This window comes from Sturnira hondurensis, unplaced genomic scaffold (genome assembly GCF_014824575.4).
Source record: "Sturnira hondurensis isolate 20B ecotype Veracruz unplaced genomic scaffold, ASM1482457v3 Scaffold0020489, whole genome shotgun sequence".
In the NCBI taxonomy this organism is placed as follows: domain Eukaryota; kingdom Metazoa; phylum Chordata; class Mammalia; order Chiroptera; family Phyllostomidae; genus Sturnira; species Sturnira hondurensis.
The window spans coordinates 4,700,550-4,719,831 of NW_028093120.1; the positions used below are offsets into that span (position 1 = coordinate 4,700,550).

Below are 19,282 nucleotides of genomic sequence, written 5' to 3' on the forward strand. Positions count from 1 at the left end.
CTGGAAATTAAAACTATATAAACTAAGATTCATGTAAGAAAGCTGGATTGGGATACAAGTCTTTCTTCCCTTAAAAAACCCAAGTATTAAACAATGGGAAATACGAGGCACTCTAACGCCCAACATAAACTGTGTGCTCAAGCCTGTCCCGTCTCTTCCTGAACCAAGGACACTGTTCATCAGTTACTTAAATCCAGAAAATCTAATGAATTGCTCCTAAATTCCTATCACCCCTTTACAACAAGCCTGTCTCACACTGTAAACACTCGCTGCCTCAAACACCCATACTTACTGGTCTCTGGGATAGACAGCTGCCAAATGTAACCTCTATAGTCATTGCAATGATTCTCTACGGTCACATTGTAAAGTGAAAGTGTGAATTTTCACCTTTCCATGCTTTATCATTGAAACTATTAGTGGGGATTTTGAAGAGGCTAGAAATAATTTCATATAAATATTTTGTTGCTATTTTCAAGAACAACAAATCAATGCAATTGCCATCTGTTTGTGATAACTAGAGACAAATGGATGGAAGAGGCATGTGAAATTCAATACTGCTTTTGCTCATCTTTCATATTTATCCTTTGACTTTCTCAGTACTACTGACATGACATTTATAAAGTATAAAGTTAATTACTAATCAGCAATTATTTTATTTATTCTTTTTAAATTTACTTTGTATTTTCCACACAAGACTTTTCAAATTCTTTACCCAAATTCCCAACAACTCTTCCCGCCTCTGAGTCTCACCCTAAGGAAATAATAATAATGGTGACCTCAAAGAGGTTTCAGCATTCAAATATGAATCTGTATTTTCACACTTATGCTCCCCCTTTCTGTACTTGAATCAAAATAATTTCCTTTGTCTTTCTAATGTGATTTTTCACTTGTACTCTTAAGTCACCAATTAGAATTCTTTTAATATTCACTTTGAGAGAATGATAAGGAAGTAAGTCTTCAATTTATTTTATTTGTTTACTCTCACTCTTTAATGGTATATATTCTAAGTAGAATTTTTAAAAAATATTTCAACTGATCATTTTGTATAATAGTTGAGGGTATAATATTTGAGGGTATGTATCTTATCTGTATTCACCACAAATAATGCTTATTTCAGCTCTTTATTTATAAGAAGCACTGAAATTGACTTACAAAAAAGAAGCAATTCAAGCTCTGGATAAAAATTTGAACAGGAGCTACAATATAAGCACAGTCTTGGAAACATGCTTACATTCTTAATTTAGAGTTGAAATATATAAGAAAAATCATGAGTTTAAAAGATTTTAATTGTTAAAGTCATATACCAATAAGTTTGCTGCTGAATAATTTTAAAATACTTCATCCCACAGCATCCCCAGTGCCTGTCATAGTACTGACGACACAATAGATTGTCTTTATTTTATTTTACTGTTGTTCAAATACAGTTTTATGCCTTTTCCCCCCACCCCAGCCACCCCTCCCTCCCTCCCCTGATTCCACCACCCGCTTGGTTTTCTCCATGTGTCCTTTATAGTTGTTCCTGAAAACCTTTCACCCCCGCCCATTATTTCCTCCCATCTCTTCTCTGGTTACTGTCCCTTTGTTCTTAATTTCAATGCCTCTGGTTATATTGGTCTTGCTTGTTTGTTTTGATAGTTAGGTTCCATTTAAAGGTGAGATCACTTGGTATTTGTCTTTCACTGCCTGGCTTATTTCATTTAGCATAATGCCCTTCAATTTCATCCATGCTGTGGCAATGAGTAGGAGCTCCTTCTTTCTTTGTGCTGCATAGTATTCCATTGTGTAAATGTACCATTGTGTTTTAATCCATTAATTTACTGATGGACACTTAAGTTGCTTCCAGCACTTGGCTATTATAAATTGTGCTGCTATGAACATTGCAGGGCATAGGTTTTTTTTGGATTGGTGCTTCAGGGTTCTTAAAATTCTAGCAGTGGAACTGCCAGGTCAAAAGGCAGGTCCATTTTTAGTTTTCTGAGAAAATTCCATACTGTTTTCCACAGTGCTTGTACCAGTCTGCAATCCCACCAACAGTGTACTAGGGTCTCCTCTTCTCTACAACCTCTCCAGCACTTGTTGTTTGTTGCTTTGTTTATGATGGTCATCCTGACCCATGTGAGGTAGTATCTCATTGTGGTTTTAATTTGCATCTCTCTGATGGCTAATGATGCTGAGCATCTTTTCATATGTCTCTGGATCCTCTCTATGTCCTCCTTGGAGAATTGTCTGTTCAAGTCCTTTGCCCATTTTTTATTTGGGTTGCTTGTCTTCTTAGATTGAAGTTATGTGAGTTCTTTATATATTTTGGAGATTAAACCCTTGTCTGAGGTATCATTGGTAAATATGTTTTCCCATATAGTTGGTTCTCTTTTTATCTTAATATTGTTTTCTTTAGTCATGCAGAAGCTTTTTATTTTGAGGAGATCCCATTTGTTTATTCTTCCCTTTATGTCCCTTGCTCTAGGGGACATATTGGTGAAAATATTGCTACATGGTATATCTGAGATTTTCCTGCCTATGTTCTCCTCTAGGACTTTAATGGTGTCATGACTTATATTTAAGTCTGTTATCCACCTTGAATTTATTTTGGTGTATGGTGTAAGTTTGTGGTCAAGTATCATTTTTTTTTTTTGCATGTAGCTGTCCAGGTCTCCCAACACCGTTTGTTGAAGATACTGTTTTTATTCCATTTTATGCTTCTCCCCCTATTGTCAAATATTAATTGACCATAGATATTCAGGTTTATTTCTGTGCTCTCTATACTGTTTCATTGGTTCATGTATCATACACTGTTCTTATGCCAGTACCAGGCTGTTTTAATTACAATGGCCTTGTAATACAGTTTTATATCAGGTTTTGTGATCCCTCCTACTTTGTTCTTCTTTCTCAAAATTTCTGCAGCCATTTGGGGTCATATGTGGCTCCATATAAATTTTTGAAATGTTTGTTCTATATCTGTGAAATATGTCATCGGTACTTTAATAGGGATTGCATTGAATCTGTAAATTGCTTTGGATAGTATGGACATTTTAATGATGTTAATTATTCCAATTCATGAGCATGGCACATGCGTTCATTTGTTTGTGTCTTTCTTAATTTCTTTCTTGAGTGTTGTGTAGTTTTCTGAGTATAGATCTTTTACCTTCTTGGTTAAGTTTATTCCTAGGTATTTTATTTTTCTTGTTCCTATATCAAATGGGAATTTTTCCTCATTTCTGTTTCTGGTATTTCATTGTTGGTGTACAAAAATGCCTTTGAATTTCTGAATACTGACTTCATATCTGACACAGTAGATTCTTAACGTGTGTTGTTGAATGAATTGAGTTCCTGCTATGTCAAAGGGACTGTGATAGAAATTTTACATGAATTACCTTTTCAAAATTTGGTAATAACCAAGTAACAAAATAGTATTACATTCTGCAGGTAAAAAAACTGATCCTCAGTCTACAGGGTCAAAAAACAAGTGAATGGTTATGACCCCAACTACTTTGTTTGATATTGAGCTTTTATCTTTTTTGTTCTTTTCTTCCTGATAAATGAGATACAATTATGCCAACATATGATTTTGCCTCCATTTGATTATTTTTGCTAGATTTCCTTTTCTTATGCGGTCACTTTAGTCAGATTTATCTTTGAAATCCTCTTACTTCCCTCTCCCATAGCACTGTTTTCATATGCTTTACCACTTTGAGTGCACTATGTATTAAATGCATACAGTTTTGAAAAAAACATTTTGTGAATATCCTAAGATTAAAATGTCATTAAGATATAAATTGGACAAGATAGGTTTTTGAATATTTTATATTTTATAGTTTAAACTTGTATAAAGTTTATTAATATTACAAAATTGAGACCTTCATTTTGGGGAGTAATTTGGTGGCCCAGCAAAGGATCAAGTTCTTTGCATCTGCCATATGTCTATCTTGTTTAACATTTTTATAGATGTTCTCTTCTTGAGGACAGTAATTCAATAAACTTTTTGAAACATGAGCATGTCAAAAATGTAACTCCATAACTAAAACTTTGTTAAGTTTACATGTTTTGTTTCCCATTTTTAGTAAGCTTTTTATTTATTTAATACTTATTAATGAATCTCATCATAAAATAACTTTTGGATTGGCATATAAGAAAGGCAGTGGACTTTAGCTGTGGAATTTTTATGTGTTAGAAATAAATTACTAAGTCTAAGAATTTGTGTCTTTCTTATTGAATATTTTCTATAGATATTTGCTAGTTATGATGAAAAAAATTTTTCATAATGAACTTTTGTTTTATTGTGAGTTTAAGTACTGTTTTTAATGTATAGTTAATTTATTATAAATTTATCTTATTGTTTTATTACATGAGGACTTCTATCTTAATATTTTATTTCTAGCCTGTATTGTACTTTAATAACTATAAGACTAAAATAGTATTGAATTGTTAAAATTGTATATGAAGAAGCAGAAATTATGTAATTGTTTATGTGTGTATCTATGTATGTGTGTGTATGTATGTATGTGTGTATATATATATATATATATATATATATATATATAAACATAAAGAGAGAAATTTCAAAAAGTATCATCAGAAGTTTACCCAAAAAATGTAATAAAAGTAACAAGATTTCACCAAAGTTTTAATTTTATTTTATATGAAGAACAATTTTAACAATAATTTCTAAGTATTTAAGCTACGACAATATATTGATTAATACTTAAAAATAAATTCTGCTGTTGTAGAATCAAAAATATAAGTAAATGTTGTAGACCTATATTCCATAGGTTTGATTGGAGGTGATTATTTGCTTCAGGAAAGATTGTGAAATTAAGTTTATGGTACCAAATGTATAGTCAAATCTCCTTTATCACCTATTGCTGCATAACAAGCTACCAAAAATCTAGTAACTTAAACAACACATTTTTATTATCTCACAGATTCTGTGGGTCAAGAGTCTGGGCATGCTGAGCTCTGACTTCTGCTTCAGTCTCTCACAAGACTGCAATCAAGGTCTCATCTGAAGACCCAGCTGGAAAAAACCCACTTTCAATCTCATTTTTATGAGAATTGGAAGGGTTCAGTTCCTTCTGGGTTGTCGGACTGAGGGACATGACAGGAAGCCACCCTCTGTTTTATACCTCATTAGTCTTGACAACATCATCCCTAGCTTTATCAAAGTCAGAAAAGAGTCTACCAGCAAAATGAGCTACAATCTCTTTTACTCTAATCACAGAAGTAGCATCCTGTTATATCTGCTGTATTCTACCAGTACCAACAGGGTTCTAGACCAGCCCACATCTAAAGAGAAGAGATTAGGGAAGGGTATGAATTATCAGGAGGAGAGGATCATCAGGGGCCTTAAAGTCAGCCATCCACAATTTTCTTTTCTTTCCTCCTTTCTCAAAAATATCCGTTTTCAACAGTATGAACATATGAATCATCTTTTCTGAAATAGTTGTTAATCCAAAGACACTTATTTTAAAATGCATAGTGAAGGTAATAAAAGTATTTTAAAAATTCAAAATTTCTTCATTAATTTGTTTGAAGATAAACTATATTTTAGAAAAGTTATGACTCATTTCAGCCATAGAGTGGTGTTTCCTAGTTTATATATATATATATATATATATACATGTATATACATACATATATATATATATGTATATGTATGTATGTATATATATATATATATATGGCTTTAATAGAAACTTTTCTATTTTACAAAGCCAGAAATTTAATTTATACATTAGTGTACATCTAAACTGAAAATATTTTCTATCTAATTTTTACATTTCTTTTGATTGGTTTCAATTATATTTGGGATTTCATTTAGCCCCTAAACAGTAAATTGTTTGAATGTACGTAAAAAGAACATACATAGTACTTATTCATTATCCTCAATATTACTGCTAAGGGCATACATTAAAAAGTAAAACAGTGAATGAAATTTCATATGGCTTTTTGGCTTATGGGAAAAGTAGAACAGAAATAGATCAACTAGTCATACTTGTCCAGTTTTATTAATTCTTCTGTTAAAAAACTGTTTAAGAATATGAATATTCATAACAATGGACACAAATTACATTTAGTCTATGAGGTTCAGAAAGTCCTTCATATTATTTTGTAATAAAAATATGTATTATAACATATAATAAGAAATAATTTGATAATTTAACATTTGAAGACTTTTTCTTTATTTACAATTTTTATTCTCAGTAAGTATAAAAAGGTCATGTACTAGACTTATAAAAGGAAAAAAATCTTTGATTTTATTTGATTTGATATCACCTTGGGTAATATAGCAGGGTTTAAAAATGTCACAAACATTTTGAAAGTAAAAATACAGGTGATATTTCTTTTGGAATCAATTTAGAAGGGAGATACAATTTCAACAATTTAACTAGAAAAAACAAGTGTATTTTTCTTGTCTTTAAAGTTTAAATCAAGGAATATATGATACTCAATATGCTTCTTAACATAAACATATAAAAATTTCATTTTAATAAAGTGATTTATATTTATCTTAAAAATCTAATGATGAAATAATTTCTTCTTCACATTCTTAAAATATGTATAATAGCCTACCTAGTTAAATCTATAAACTGAAATATTAATAATTATGGCCTCCACTAACAAATATGTGTAATTTGAGATACAGGAAAAAATCCATGAATATTCTATAGAATATTTTAGTAGTCTGTTACTTCAGATTTTTCATGCCATTCAGTTCTTTTTTGTCCAGTTCAGCCTACCTTATTTATCAGATCTGGACAAAGGCTTATTAGACTGAGTTCATCCTCAGAAGCGAAAAACAAGATGAACCCTTATTACAGACACTGAATTTTCATTTAGCTAAAAGGAAATAGAGCCTAAGGCAATGATTTACAAACTTTTTCATCTCACAGCACAAGTAAACTAAAATATATTTTTGGTGTGTACAGAATTCTGACAGATCTGCAAAATCTGACAAAAAATAGGTATAATTTTGTTATATTCACACTGGATGGCTATTATTGTATTGACTCTTGTCATTTTTCTTTTTTTTTAATTTGACAATCTAAAAGAAAAGAGGTCAACCTTGGCTGGTGTGGTTCAGTGGATTGAGCGCCAGCTTGGGAACCAAAGGGTCACCATTTCAATTCCCAGTCGGGGCACATGCCTGGGCTGTGGGCCAGGTCCATGGTAAGGGGGTGCATGAGAGGCAACCACACATTAATGTTTCTCTATCTCTCTTTCTCCTTCCCTCCCTTTCCCTCTCTGTAAAAATAAATAAATAAATAATATTTTAAAAAAGGAAAAGAGGTGATGCCCTTGCATGTTTTAAAAATTCTTGGAGAATACCAGTTGAAAATCACTTTAGCCTTAAGGCTTAAACTATAGATAAGAGATGTCATTTAAAGAGTTTCTTACTCAACCCTAATTAGGTTTGGAATATCTTTGACCCTGGCCGCAGGTTGAAACCAAGATTTTTTTTAGCACACATTAGTTATATGATGTAATACAAGCTGTCTATGGAACTATGCCTGTTGATATAAAATATGCTCTACACGACTTTAAATACACGTTGTTTCCCATTTTTATATTCTCCATGTCTTTTAATATTTGTACCACTTGAAATATTGAACCTTCTCTTATGCAGAAATGCCAATCAGTGCCATTTGGCCTGGCCAACAGCGTAGGCTCTACAGCCAGACAGACAACTGCTTCACTTGCTTTCCCTGTCATTTGTGGCAGGGAGTTCAACCTCTCTGGTTCCCGCAGTTTCGTAAGGTTCCTCATCTATAAAATAGAGCTATCAAAAAGTATCAAGCTTATAAGGTTGTTGTAAGCCTTAAATGATATAATATTTGTAAAACATACACAGCAATGCCAGGCATAATTAGAACTATTATTTAAGAATTTGATATTAATTTTACTCAATTATTGAACTTTTGTATATTCCTTAGATCCATTATGTTTTTTTATCCTTCTTGACCATCTATTTTCCCCAATAATCTGAAGTGTTATGATATACACTCATAACTTCTAATATATAAAGTACTTCTTATGTTTTTCTACTTGTGAAGTGACCCCTAGTGACTCTGCCAATCTTTTATTCATGATCTGACATTTCACAAATAATGAAGTTACTCCTATCACTTACTTAAATAATAAAAAAATGTTAGTACTATACTAATAAAGGAAAGAAGACAATCTTATAAGGCTACATACTGTATGCTTACAACTATACGGCATTCTGAAAAAGGCAAAACTATGAAGATAATAAAAATATTAATGCTTGCCAGATGTTGAAGGCAATGGGAGGGATGAATAAGAAGAGTACAGAAGATTTTAGGGCAGTGAAAGAACTCTGTGTGGTATTATAATGGTGAAATCATGTCATTACACAATTGTCAGAGCACTGTCCTGAACAACACCCAAAGTGAACCATAATAATAAACTACTATGGACTTCAGGTGGTGATGAAGTGTCAGTGTAGGTCCATCAGCTGTAGCAAATCTACTTCTGTGGTGTGGGATCCCAGTAGTGGGGCGGGGGGTTGCATGTATAGGGACGGTGCATAGAGGAACTACTGCACTTTCTACTCAACTTTTCTGTGAATCTAAAACTATTCTAAAAATAAATTTTATTCATTTAAAATTGACTAAAAAACATTCATTAGCAATAAATGCTAATTTTCCTATGTAATCAGAATGTTTGAAATAAATGTAAAAATACAAATTTTTGTTTTAATATTATTATGTCAAAATTATACTATGGACATTTATAAGCCCTGAAATTACTCCTTATATTCTTTCTTGCACTCTAAAATCACGGAAAGTTAATGAGCAGGAAAACTTTATTGACCAATAACAGGCAATAAAATTGTCATTTGTTACTTACTAATTTAGAAAAAACATATTTCTTTGTAATTATAGACTAATAATTACACAAATTGTTTTGGCTCTGAATCTACATCTTAGCTTTATAATTAATACGAAACTTTTGGGTTCAGTCCCTCTACAGCTAGTATCAACTATTGTCTACTACCTGTTTCCTCAATGGTTTATTTTTACTCTGCGATATTTTTAGGATGTGTTTTAGTTAATATCTATAGAATTTTGGCTTTCTCTGCCTACATGAGCCAAATTCAGTTAATAGTTATTTTAATAAATACCTGCTATCATCTATTTTAGATATATCTAGACTAAATTGGATGTATCATTAATACAGTAAGCATTACATCAGTTTTTTGTTCCTTGTTATTTTATGTGAATTAAAATGATGATGATTTTTGTTTGTTAACTATGTGTATAACATGGGACATAAGAACACAAAAACTCAGTAAAAATGAAAGGTAAAAAATTAGCTTTGATTTTCAAAAAAGTACTAAAAACCGTGACTTTCAAAAGCAAAAAGCTATATAGTTAATATTTATTGTTTTAATTTCAAAAATATTACTTTATTTGGTGTCAAATTTTATAAATTCTTTATAAATTTTAGATATTAACCCCTTGTTTGATGTATCAGCAAATATATTCTCCCATTCAGTGGGATGTCCTTTTATTTTGTTGATGGTTTCCTTCCCTGTGTAAAGCTTTTTAGTTTGATGTAGTCCCATTTGTTTATTTTTTCTTTTATTTCCCTTGCCTGAGGAGATGTATCACATACAATATGGCTACAAGCAACATCTGAGATCTTGCTGCCTATGTTTTCTTCTGTGATTTTTATGGTTTTAGGTCTAACATTTAAGCCTTTGATCCATTGTAAATTTATTCTTGGATGTGTTGTAAGAAGTCAGTCTAGTTTCTTTTTTCTGCATATATCTGTTTCATTTTCCCAACACCATTTATTGAATAAACTATCTTTAGCCCATTTTATGTGCTTGCTTTCTTTTGTTGAATATTAATTGAATATAAAAATGTGGCTTTATTTCTGGGCTCTCTATTCTGTTCCATTGACATATATGTCTATTTTTTCCACAAGTACCATGCTGCTTTGATTACTATGGACTTATAATATAGTTTAATATTAGGTAGCATGATTCCTCCAACTTTGTTCTTTTTATGATCACTGTTTCTATGCAGGGCCTTTTGAGGTGCCATAAAGTTTTTGAAGTGTTTGTTCCAATTCTGTGAAATACATCATTGGAATCTTGATAGAAATTATGTTGAATCTGTAGATTGCTTTTGGTAGCATGCACATTTCAATAATGCTAACTCTTCCTATCCATAAACACAGTATGTGCTTCTACCTCTTTTTATCTTCTTCAGTTTCTTCAGTGTCTTATAATTTTCCAAGTACATGTCTTTCACATTTTGATTAGATTTATTCTTAGGTATTTCTTTCTTTTTGAAGCAATTGTGAATGGGATTGTTTTCTTAATGTCCCTTCCTGATAGTTCATTATTGACATAAAAATGCAGCTGGCCCTGGCTGGTGTAGCTCAGTGGATTGAGCGTGGGCCTGTAAGCCACACACAATTGCGGTTCGATTCCCAATCAGGGCACATGCCTGGGTTGCAGGCCAGTTCCCAACAGGGGACTCACGAGAGGCAACCATACATTGATGTTTCTCTCCTTCTCTCCTTCCCTTCCTCTCTAAAGATAAATAAATAAATAAAATCTTTAAAAAAATAAAAATGCAACTGGTATCTGGGTATTGATTTTATATTCTGCTACTTTGCTGAATTCATTTATGAGTTTTAATAGACAACAATCCAATTAAAAATGGGCAAAGAATCTGAACAGACACTTCTCCAAGAAAGTCATACATATTGTCAATAAACATATGGAAAGATATTCAATATCATTAATAATCAGAGAAATGCAAATTAAAATCACAAAAAGGTATCACCTCACACACACATCAGAATGGCTGTCATCAATTAATCAGCAAGCAATAAATGCTGATGAGGATGTGGATGAGGATGTGCAATGTTGATGGTAATGCAGATTATTGTGTTGGTGGCAGTGCAGCCACTGTGGAAAGCAGTATAAAGAGATACCTCAAAATTTTTAAATGGAATTGTTTTTTGGCCCAGTGATCCAACTTTCTGAAATATATCTGAAGAAATCCAAAACACTAATTTAAAAGAATATAAGTACCCCTTTGTTCATTGCAGCATTATTTATAATCACCAAGGTATGGAAGTGTCCCAAGTGTCTATCAGTAAATGAGAGGATAAAACAGCTATGGGACAAGAAAGGAAGGTAGGAAGGAAGGAAGGAAAGAAGGAAGGAAAGAAGGGAGGGAGGGAGGGAGGGAGGGAGGGAGGGAAAGAAAAGAAAATAAGGAAGAAAATTTTACCCTTTGCAACATCATGAAAGGGCCTGGAAAACATGCTAAGTGAAATAAACCAGTCAGAAAAAGACAAATACCATATGGTTTCACTCATTTGTGAAATCTAATGAACAAATGAACTAACAAGGAAAATGAGGACAGACTCATAGGGAACAGGATGACTGCTGGGGCGGGGTGGTTAGGTGGTAGAGTTATTGAGAAAAATGGAAAAAGGACTCACGGACATGGACAACATTATGGTGATTGCAGGGGTGGTGGTGCATAAAAAGATCTAAACAACAAAACAAACAAGCAAGCAAAATATGACCAATGACACTCAAATACGGAACAGGCTGACAGGGTCCAGAGAGGAGAGGGGAGAGGATCATAGGGGAAAAGGGGAGGGACTCACATGAATAAGTATAAAGGACACATGGACAATAATGAAGGTGGGGGGTGGAAATGGGAGGGAGGTGGGGAGCACTGGGGAGGCAGGGCAGGGAATATAAAACAGAAAACTGTACTTGAATAAGAATTAAATAAATAAAAATTTTCAAATACAAAACAATAAAAAAGATTACATAGTAATGGAAAAATGCAGTAAAATTAAATATTACTTTAATTACATAGAGATTTTTGAAACCCAGAGTGTAGAGGTTAACCAAAAATTATAGAGTAGGGAAGGAATGGCACATATAGGACTATTTTCTTACTAAACAGAATATTTTTCTAAATTTTCACTGACTATAAAATGATGGAAACGAAGGTTTATAGATTAAGGTAGTACATAATAGAGTCCTTAGAAAATTTTAGAGAAACCAAGACACAGAGGACTTGTGTCTGCCTTTCCATCTAGAATTCTAGAAAGAGTCAGCCTTTCTAGACTGACTCTGCATATAGGTAAGAACCTGAAGACCATCAGATGGAGAGGAACCCAGTATGGGAAAGAAACTTTTCAACAAAGGAAAATGACATAATTCCTAGGAGCTATCTCTGTTTGTGGTTTCCCCACTGTGACAATTACTTAATGTATCAGATGCCTGCAAAGAAATGACCACAGCCAGGATGCTTGATATTTGATGCCAAGTTCTGTTCAGTCAATAAATGTGGGGTGCTTATAGGGATGAGGCAAATACCCACTTATAGCTTGGGGAGCCAGGTGTCTCTGTGGAAGGGCTTAGAAAATAAAACATTCTTTTGAAAAGGGACTGCAGTTCTTTGCCTTAAACATCCCTATAAATCTCTCTCTTATCCCCTAGTTACTGTTTCCTTTGGTGTCTCTAATATACTTCCCTGCCAGTAGACAACACTTGGATCATCTCCAACCTTCAGGAAAACAAACTCTAATAACATGAAACATCAAAAATGTCTTAATCTCTTTCCAACTAGGAAACCCCTTGACTCCCATGAAAGTTTGTCTAACACCTCTCTAAAAGCCAGCTCATCATAACAAAATATATACGTTAAGGCAATTTTCAGTGAGTTGAAAATAATTCCTGCTCTTCCATTCACCCATTAGCCAGGAGGGTTCACCCAAATATCAGTAAAGAGTAGGAGAAAATCCATCCCACACTGACTGCCTGTCCACCTGTGTTTCCATGCTCACTCCGAAGTAGCTGGTGGTTTTTAAGTAGGCCTTGTTTCGTCTCTTCATGCAGCTTGCTCAATACTTTCTTGTAAGCACGGCTTTCTTTTAATTCCTCTCTTTTTTTGTCTTCTGGCTCTTCCTATGTGTCATTGAAAAAAGAATATTAAATACATATTCCAAATTCAAAAATAAAAAATAAAAGTTTATTGTCAAAACTCCTCTTAATTGTAACCCCTTAATTTTCCAAAAGTCAGCAGTTAACTCTTTATTTTTTTCCTTTTGATTACCTCCATAACGTTAAGTACCATACTCATGTCACTATTTCTTGCATTAATTCTAGACATTGTCCATTGATTATTAGCTTTGAGGGTTGAAGTTGTAAACCTCTTACATTATATCCAATATTTTTCACTAATATTCCACTACAACTATTACCTCTTAATTGTCCACAGTATCACTGATTTTTCTCTGTATAAATATATTAACAGTGTTGCTCTTATCTCTACATCTATTACTTCTTTACTTCCTAACTTTTATGACTATATTTTTATATAATCCAGGTTAAAAGCACTTATACTGTAATAATATTCTTGTTTTCTGTATATCATATATGTGTTCTAAAAGGTAAAAAATTTATATAAATTTTATTACTTATTCTTTTTAATTTTACTGTTGAACGAGTAGTGCACTAGGATTTTATTTTATTTTTTCACTATAGGTCCAATATCCCTAATCCTAGCATTCTGTGTATAATGTTTATAGCTTTTCAGTCAAATGGTTTCGCTCTAAACTTCATGAATTATTATTTTAATCACATATTTTAGCTTGCTTAAAATGTCTTTTCTATGTATGCTATCTCCATACACAACCCCTACCTCCAAATGCCTAATTACTTTCTTACAAAATATAATGCTTTCAGCATATCATGAGTATTTTCAGTGTCACCTTATCATGTTTGTTTAAACTAGACCTTTCCACAATAATCGCCATCTCTCTTGTTACAAATAGCTGGAAATTGAAGCTCTAGAGAGACAAAGGCAACCCATTGCCTGCTGGGAGATGAAATAAGTAGATAGCTATGCTCAGGACTAGAGAATAAGAAACCTGGTTTAAGTCACAGTAAGAATTATGACTTTCTACAGTTCACCTGTTCAGACTGGCAGAGAACTGATGAACGTTGAATGACTCATCTTTGTTCAATGATGGATAGAAGATGATCAAAATGAGTTGAGGACTTACACATACTTGCCTTCTTTGTATAGTTGTGATCGCTCTCTGAGGGGTGACCACCGACAAACTAGAATTTATTTATAAAAGTTGTGTATTTATTCTTATATGTTTAAACTTCAGTCACCTTCAAAGTACTCTCCATTTGATACAGCTATTGAGATTTGTTTTTCCAATGCTCAAAACAGTTTTTGAACTGACTGATTTTAAAACCTTTTAGTACTTTTGCCATTTTTTTTTTGTTTGAACAAAGAAAAAATGTAGCTTGTGGAGAAATCGGGTGAATAGGGAGGGTAGAGCACAGGGGCCGTGCTGTTTTTGATCAAAAACTGTTGAACACTCTGCGCAGTGTGGGCAGGTGAGCTTGTAAGTCACCCATCATGAAAAAGGCAAATGGGTGAAAGAGTCTTCAAAAAATTCACTGAAGCGGAACACAGCCTTTCACAACAACACCAGCTGGTATACTGACACAGATGTGTTATTAGAACATTCACATAGGGGAAGCCTGTACTAGGAGGGCCCTACCCTCCAGAAGATAATTTCATTTTGGGGGGATTCCCCTCCTATTTGACATTCAGGATCACTGTATTAGAGCATATAATAATAAAGGTATTTGCCATTTGTATGCTACAATGAAAAGTTTTCAAATCACAGCAGATTAAACCAAAAATATATAATTTACTTGATTTTTTTCTTACTTAAGTGTCTGATGCTAGTGAGAAATCTCACCTTGGAACCTTTTGTCTAATGGTGATTCTGGACTTCAGAATCCTATGTGTGGCTTTGACATCTCAAATTTTTTTCCTTTATAGTCATAAGGATAGAGGTTTGGTCCTTAACCAAGGATCTGGGAGGAAATGCTAGAGACTAGGACAAAGTGGAGTACATCACTGCCTCCCATATTCCGTTGCCCTGGAGGAGTCACAGGGTACCAGTTTAATTCTACAGCAATTGTGGAAAATGTAGTCTCCGTGCGTACATTGCGAGAAACAGAATTGTTGAGAATCTGTCCAGTCGTGTCATCAAAACTCCATACATCCTGACAATTGCTAAATGTCATGACAGGGTTGGTTGCTTCTCCTTGGAGGATCAGTATAATGTAATTAACACCAATAGTTGTGCAGGCATTGGTAAACAGAATCCTGGAAAACTGGGGGAAATAAGCATTATTCTGAAGACCAGAAGTTTAAAAAATGCATTATTCTAGAAAACAAACAAAAACATTGGAATACCATTTATAAATCTCAGTAGAATACCCTATGATATAGCCTTCATGAAACAAGGACAGAAAGTCAGAGAAAAAGATAAAAATATTTTATTTACTCTTTTGTTTAAAGAAATAAATCTTTCTTTCTTTTTTCCCTCCTTTAATGCAATGGTACAATTGACCATTTTTTGTTAGTTCGACTTTCTCTGAATGTGGAGACAGTCCTCTTGGAGCACATAGATGTCAGTCCAATAGGCATTCTTTGTATGCTACTTGCTCCACTACAGTTTACTCAGCCAAGAGGTAGGTTAAATGGCATTTAGGTGAGTTTTCATTACTCCAGAGAGTCTTGTAACTGAGTAAAAATCAGTCCTCAAATGCAATCGAGCCTCATTTATTCTGTTGTGTAAGCCTGTAAACATGACAAAGTGAAGCTGTTAAAACAATGAAATATTAGCCCAGTAAAGGTATGGAACAAACTTAATATTTTACAGCATCAGACTTACACTTATGAGTATGTGATTTTGTGTCATATATATTTTAATTTCTTATACTCTCGAATGGTTCTTGCCTTTAGGGAACCCCAGTCTGGCTTTATTTATTAATACTGACACACCTATGATTGATTAACGAAGGCTTATCACTGGAGACAGTTTGTGCTACTCAAATTCCCTACAATCTTACAGAGTATATAGAGTTTATGACATGTATTATTTTAACACAATAATCTAAGATAATATTTACATGAATTATGGAGCAAGACACCTATTTTGTAACATAGATTCTGCCAAGAAATTGTACAGTCACAGGAGGACTTCAGGAATATTCTAAGGTTGTCATATTTCTACAGCAGACCCTTCACCAGAGAGACTGTGGGAGTACAAGAGAAGAGAGAGCAAGAGCAAGCATGAGAATAGCGAGATGATGAGGCAGAAATTGAATTAAAAGTAGAAAAAATTTAAATAGGAAGATGGATGATTTTGTATGGTATGAAGAGATTGGAACAAGTGTCTTGCTCTTAAGTTTCAAAGTTTAACTGGCATTTAAATCTTTAATTATAACTGGACATAATTCACTCCCAGAATTCAGACATGCTACTTCACTTCTTAGATTCCTTACATGGTAATGTGATAGATTACCAAGAAGGAGAATTACTATGCTTTTCTAAAAAATGATTGGTAAATTATATTTAGTATGTTTATGACTTTAACAAGTAGTGTCATTTTGTGATTTTAATTAACCTTAAAAATAGGTCCTAATTTGGCCATCATTCACAGATTTTGGTCAAAAGGAGAAACAAAGTGCCCACTATTTTGACCTGACATCATTACATAAACTAATGAGAGAAATACAAAATATCTAATGATAAGCAGAAAGTTGTACTGAATATAAAGTTCATACATAATTTTTAATAGAAAATACCAGTGTCATTTCTTTTTTTAAGACTTTATTTATTTATTATTAGAGACAGGGAAGGGAAGGAAGAAGAGAAGGAGAAAAACATCAATGTGTGGTTGCCTCTCACATACCCCACACTGGGGACCTGGCCCAAAACCCAGGCATGTGGCCTGATTGGGGATCAAACCAGGAACTCTTTGGTTCACAGCCCACACTCAATCCACTGAGATACACCAGCCAGGGCTATCAGTGTCATTTCTATCCACAGTTTTTACATCTTCAAAGTTCACTCTCAATGCATTCATATTTTACGACTGAGGTCAAACTCTGTAAGGGCTAACATTTAAGAAAGGTATACCAGACTACGACCTGTGAAAATAATTTTTACAAAGTGGTCAGAAAGGTGGAATGAATGGTGAGATTTGACCTCTAATATACTGAAGAAGGGGAATACCTTTTCTCATCTTCTCATTTCTAATATTTAGTATTCTGCTGGATACATTAAAAACTTTTCCATACTGTCTTGAAAGAAGAAATCCAACTTCAACAATCAGAATTTAGCAAACAGAGGTGCTCTTTCAGACATTAGGTTCTCTAATGTATGAATTAACATTTCTAAGGTAGAGGTAATTCAGCAGAACAGATCAATAGCTCACAGGCAAGGTGCTGAGGCAGTAAAATGCAAGCATTAAACAAATTATGCCTCTGTGTATGCAATCATACAGAATACTCCAGATGAGATATTTGAACAATGGTTGGGAAGCAGACTCTGCGAAGTTATTTAGAAAACGTCATAAGTAACTGAGACTAGATGAAGTAAAATACTCCTATGTATAAATCACTATAGATTTTGGTATATTTTCATCCTGTCTAAATTCAAAACAAGAAATCTAAATGTAGATCCTGTTAATCATAATTTTAAAAAGAAAACAGAGAAGAAGCAAAATATAATGATAAAATACAGGGTCCAGCACAAATAACAACCCCTTTTTATTACAAAGTCTTTTATCACGAAATCATAAGTATATAATTCTATAAATAACAATATCAAACTCAAGCACACCATGTGACATTTTAGGTGAAGTATTCAAATTAAAACCATAAATTAATACACCCATATTATTATCCCACCAACCACATTCAAGTAGGTGTTACTTCTGCCAGACCCTGTATATTAGGTTTGGAGACTAATGAACCAGAATTCAAGTATAGACTGCAACTTGGCGCTTCTGCCATCTTTCCAATTCTCAGTCAGACGGTCCAGGAGACGCTTCTGGAAGTCATATCACCACGGCCGCCCAAGAAGAACCCCAAGTTCAGTTCAAACTTGTGTTGGTTGGTGATGGGGGTACTGGGAAAACCACGTTCGTGAAATGCCATCTGATGGGTGAATTTGAGAAGTATGAAGAAGAAGCCACCCTGGGCGTGGAGGTCCACCCGCTGATGTTCCACACCAACTGAGGGCCCACCAAGTTCAATGTGTGGGACACGGCGGGCCAGGAGAAGTTCGGCGGGCTGCGGGACAGCTACTACATCTAAGCCCAGTGTGCCATTATAATGTTTGATGTCACTGTGAGAGTTACTTACAAGAACGTGCCTAACTGGCACAGAGATCTGGTACGAGTGTGTGAAAACATCCCCATCGTGCTGCGTGGCAACAAAGTGGATATTAAGGACAGGAAAGTCAAGGCAAAATCTATTGACTTTCACCGAAAGAAGAATCTTCAGTACTATGACATTTCTGCCAAAAGCAACTACAACTTTGAAAAGCCCTTCCTCTGGCTTGCTAGAAAACTGATCGGAGACCCTAACCTAGAGTTTGTCCCCATGCCTGCTCTTGCCCCACCGGAGGTTGTCATGGACCCAGCGCTGGCGGTGCAGTAGGAGCACGACCTTGAGGTTGCCCAGATCACCGCTCTCCCGGATGAGGACGACGACCTGTGAGAAAGGGAAGCTGGAGCCCAGCGTCAGAAGTCCAGTTTTATAGGCAGCTGTCCTGTGATGTCAGTGGTGCGGCGTGTTTGCCACTTTATTACATAGCTAAGCAGAACCTGTGCTTGATCTTTGGGATGCTGAGAGAGATGAATGGGCTTCGGAGTGAGTGTGGCAGTTTAAAAAAATACCTTCATTTGTTGGACCTGCATACTTAGCTGTTTTGAAACACACTTGTTTCTTTATTGAGTTTCCACTCCAAGACTGCTGCAGCCGCATCACAATATTCAGGGGTGAAACTTTGTTTGTTAACTATCATTCCCATTCCTTTCGTTTAGAACCAGAATAAAGTTGTATTTCGAATATTAAAAAAGATAATGTATAGACTGCAACTCTTCCTAATTGTTTAATGTTGGGTATTTTACCATCATGGAGCTCAACTTATTCAGCCGCCAAATGTGAGTGGTAGTGCTGTCCACATCACAGATTTGAGGAAGGACAGAGAAAATGTTTGTAAAATGCCTTACACAGAGCATGGCACATATAAGTATTCAAAAAAGGAAAGATTGTTAGAAACTCACCAGAGAAGAGTATAACAATAACATATAAGAAGATATCAATTTAACATTAGTCAATTAATTTTGTGGAAACAGGTTACCCTTTAATAAACATATTTTTCTAAAAATA

At 34.2% G+C, this 19,282-nt stretch overlaps 1 protein-coding gene and 1 long non-coding RNA gene across 2 annotated transcripts in view; both read left to right on the top strand.

Moving 5' to 3' along the window:
* The window catches only part of LOC118975681 (uncharacterized), a 539,098-nt gene that overhangs the window by 437,379 nt on the left and 82,437 nt on the right, over window positions 1-19,282 (top strand). The window lies entirely within an intron of this gene.
* LOC118975679 (GTP-binding nuclear protein Ran-like) lies at window positions 18,093-18,766 on the top strand. The gene has a single exon (XM_037029746.1). It carries the CDS (start codon window positions 18,221-18,223, stop codon window positions 18,545-18,547), a length of 327 nt encoding a protein of 108 aa, XP_036885641.1. The 5' UTR covers window positions 18,093-18,220; the 3' UTR covers window positions 18,548-18,766.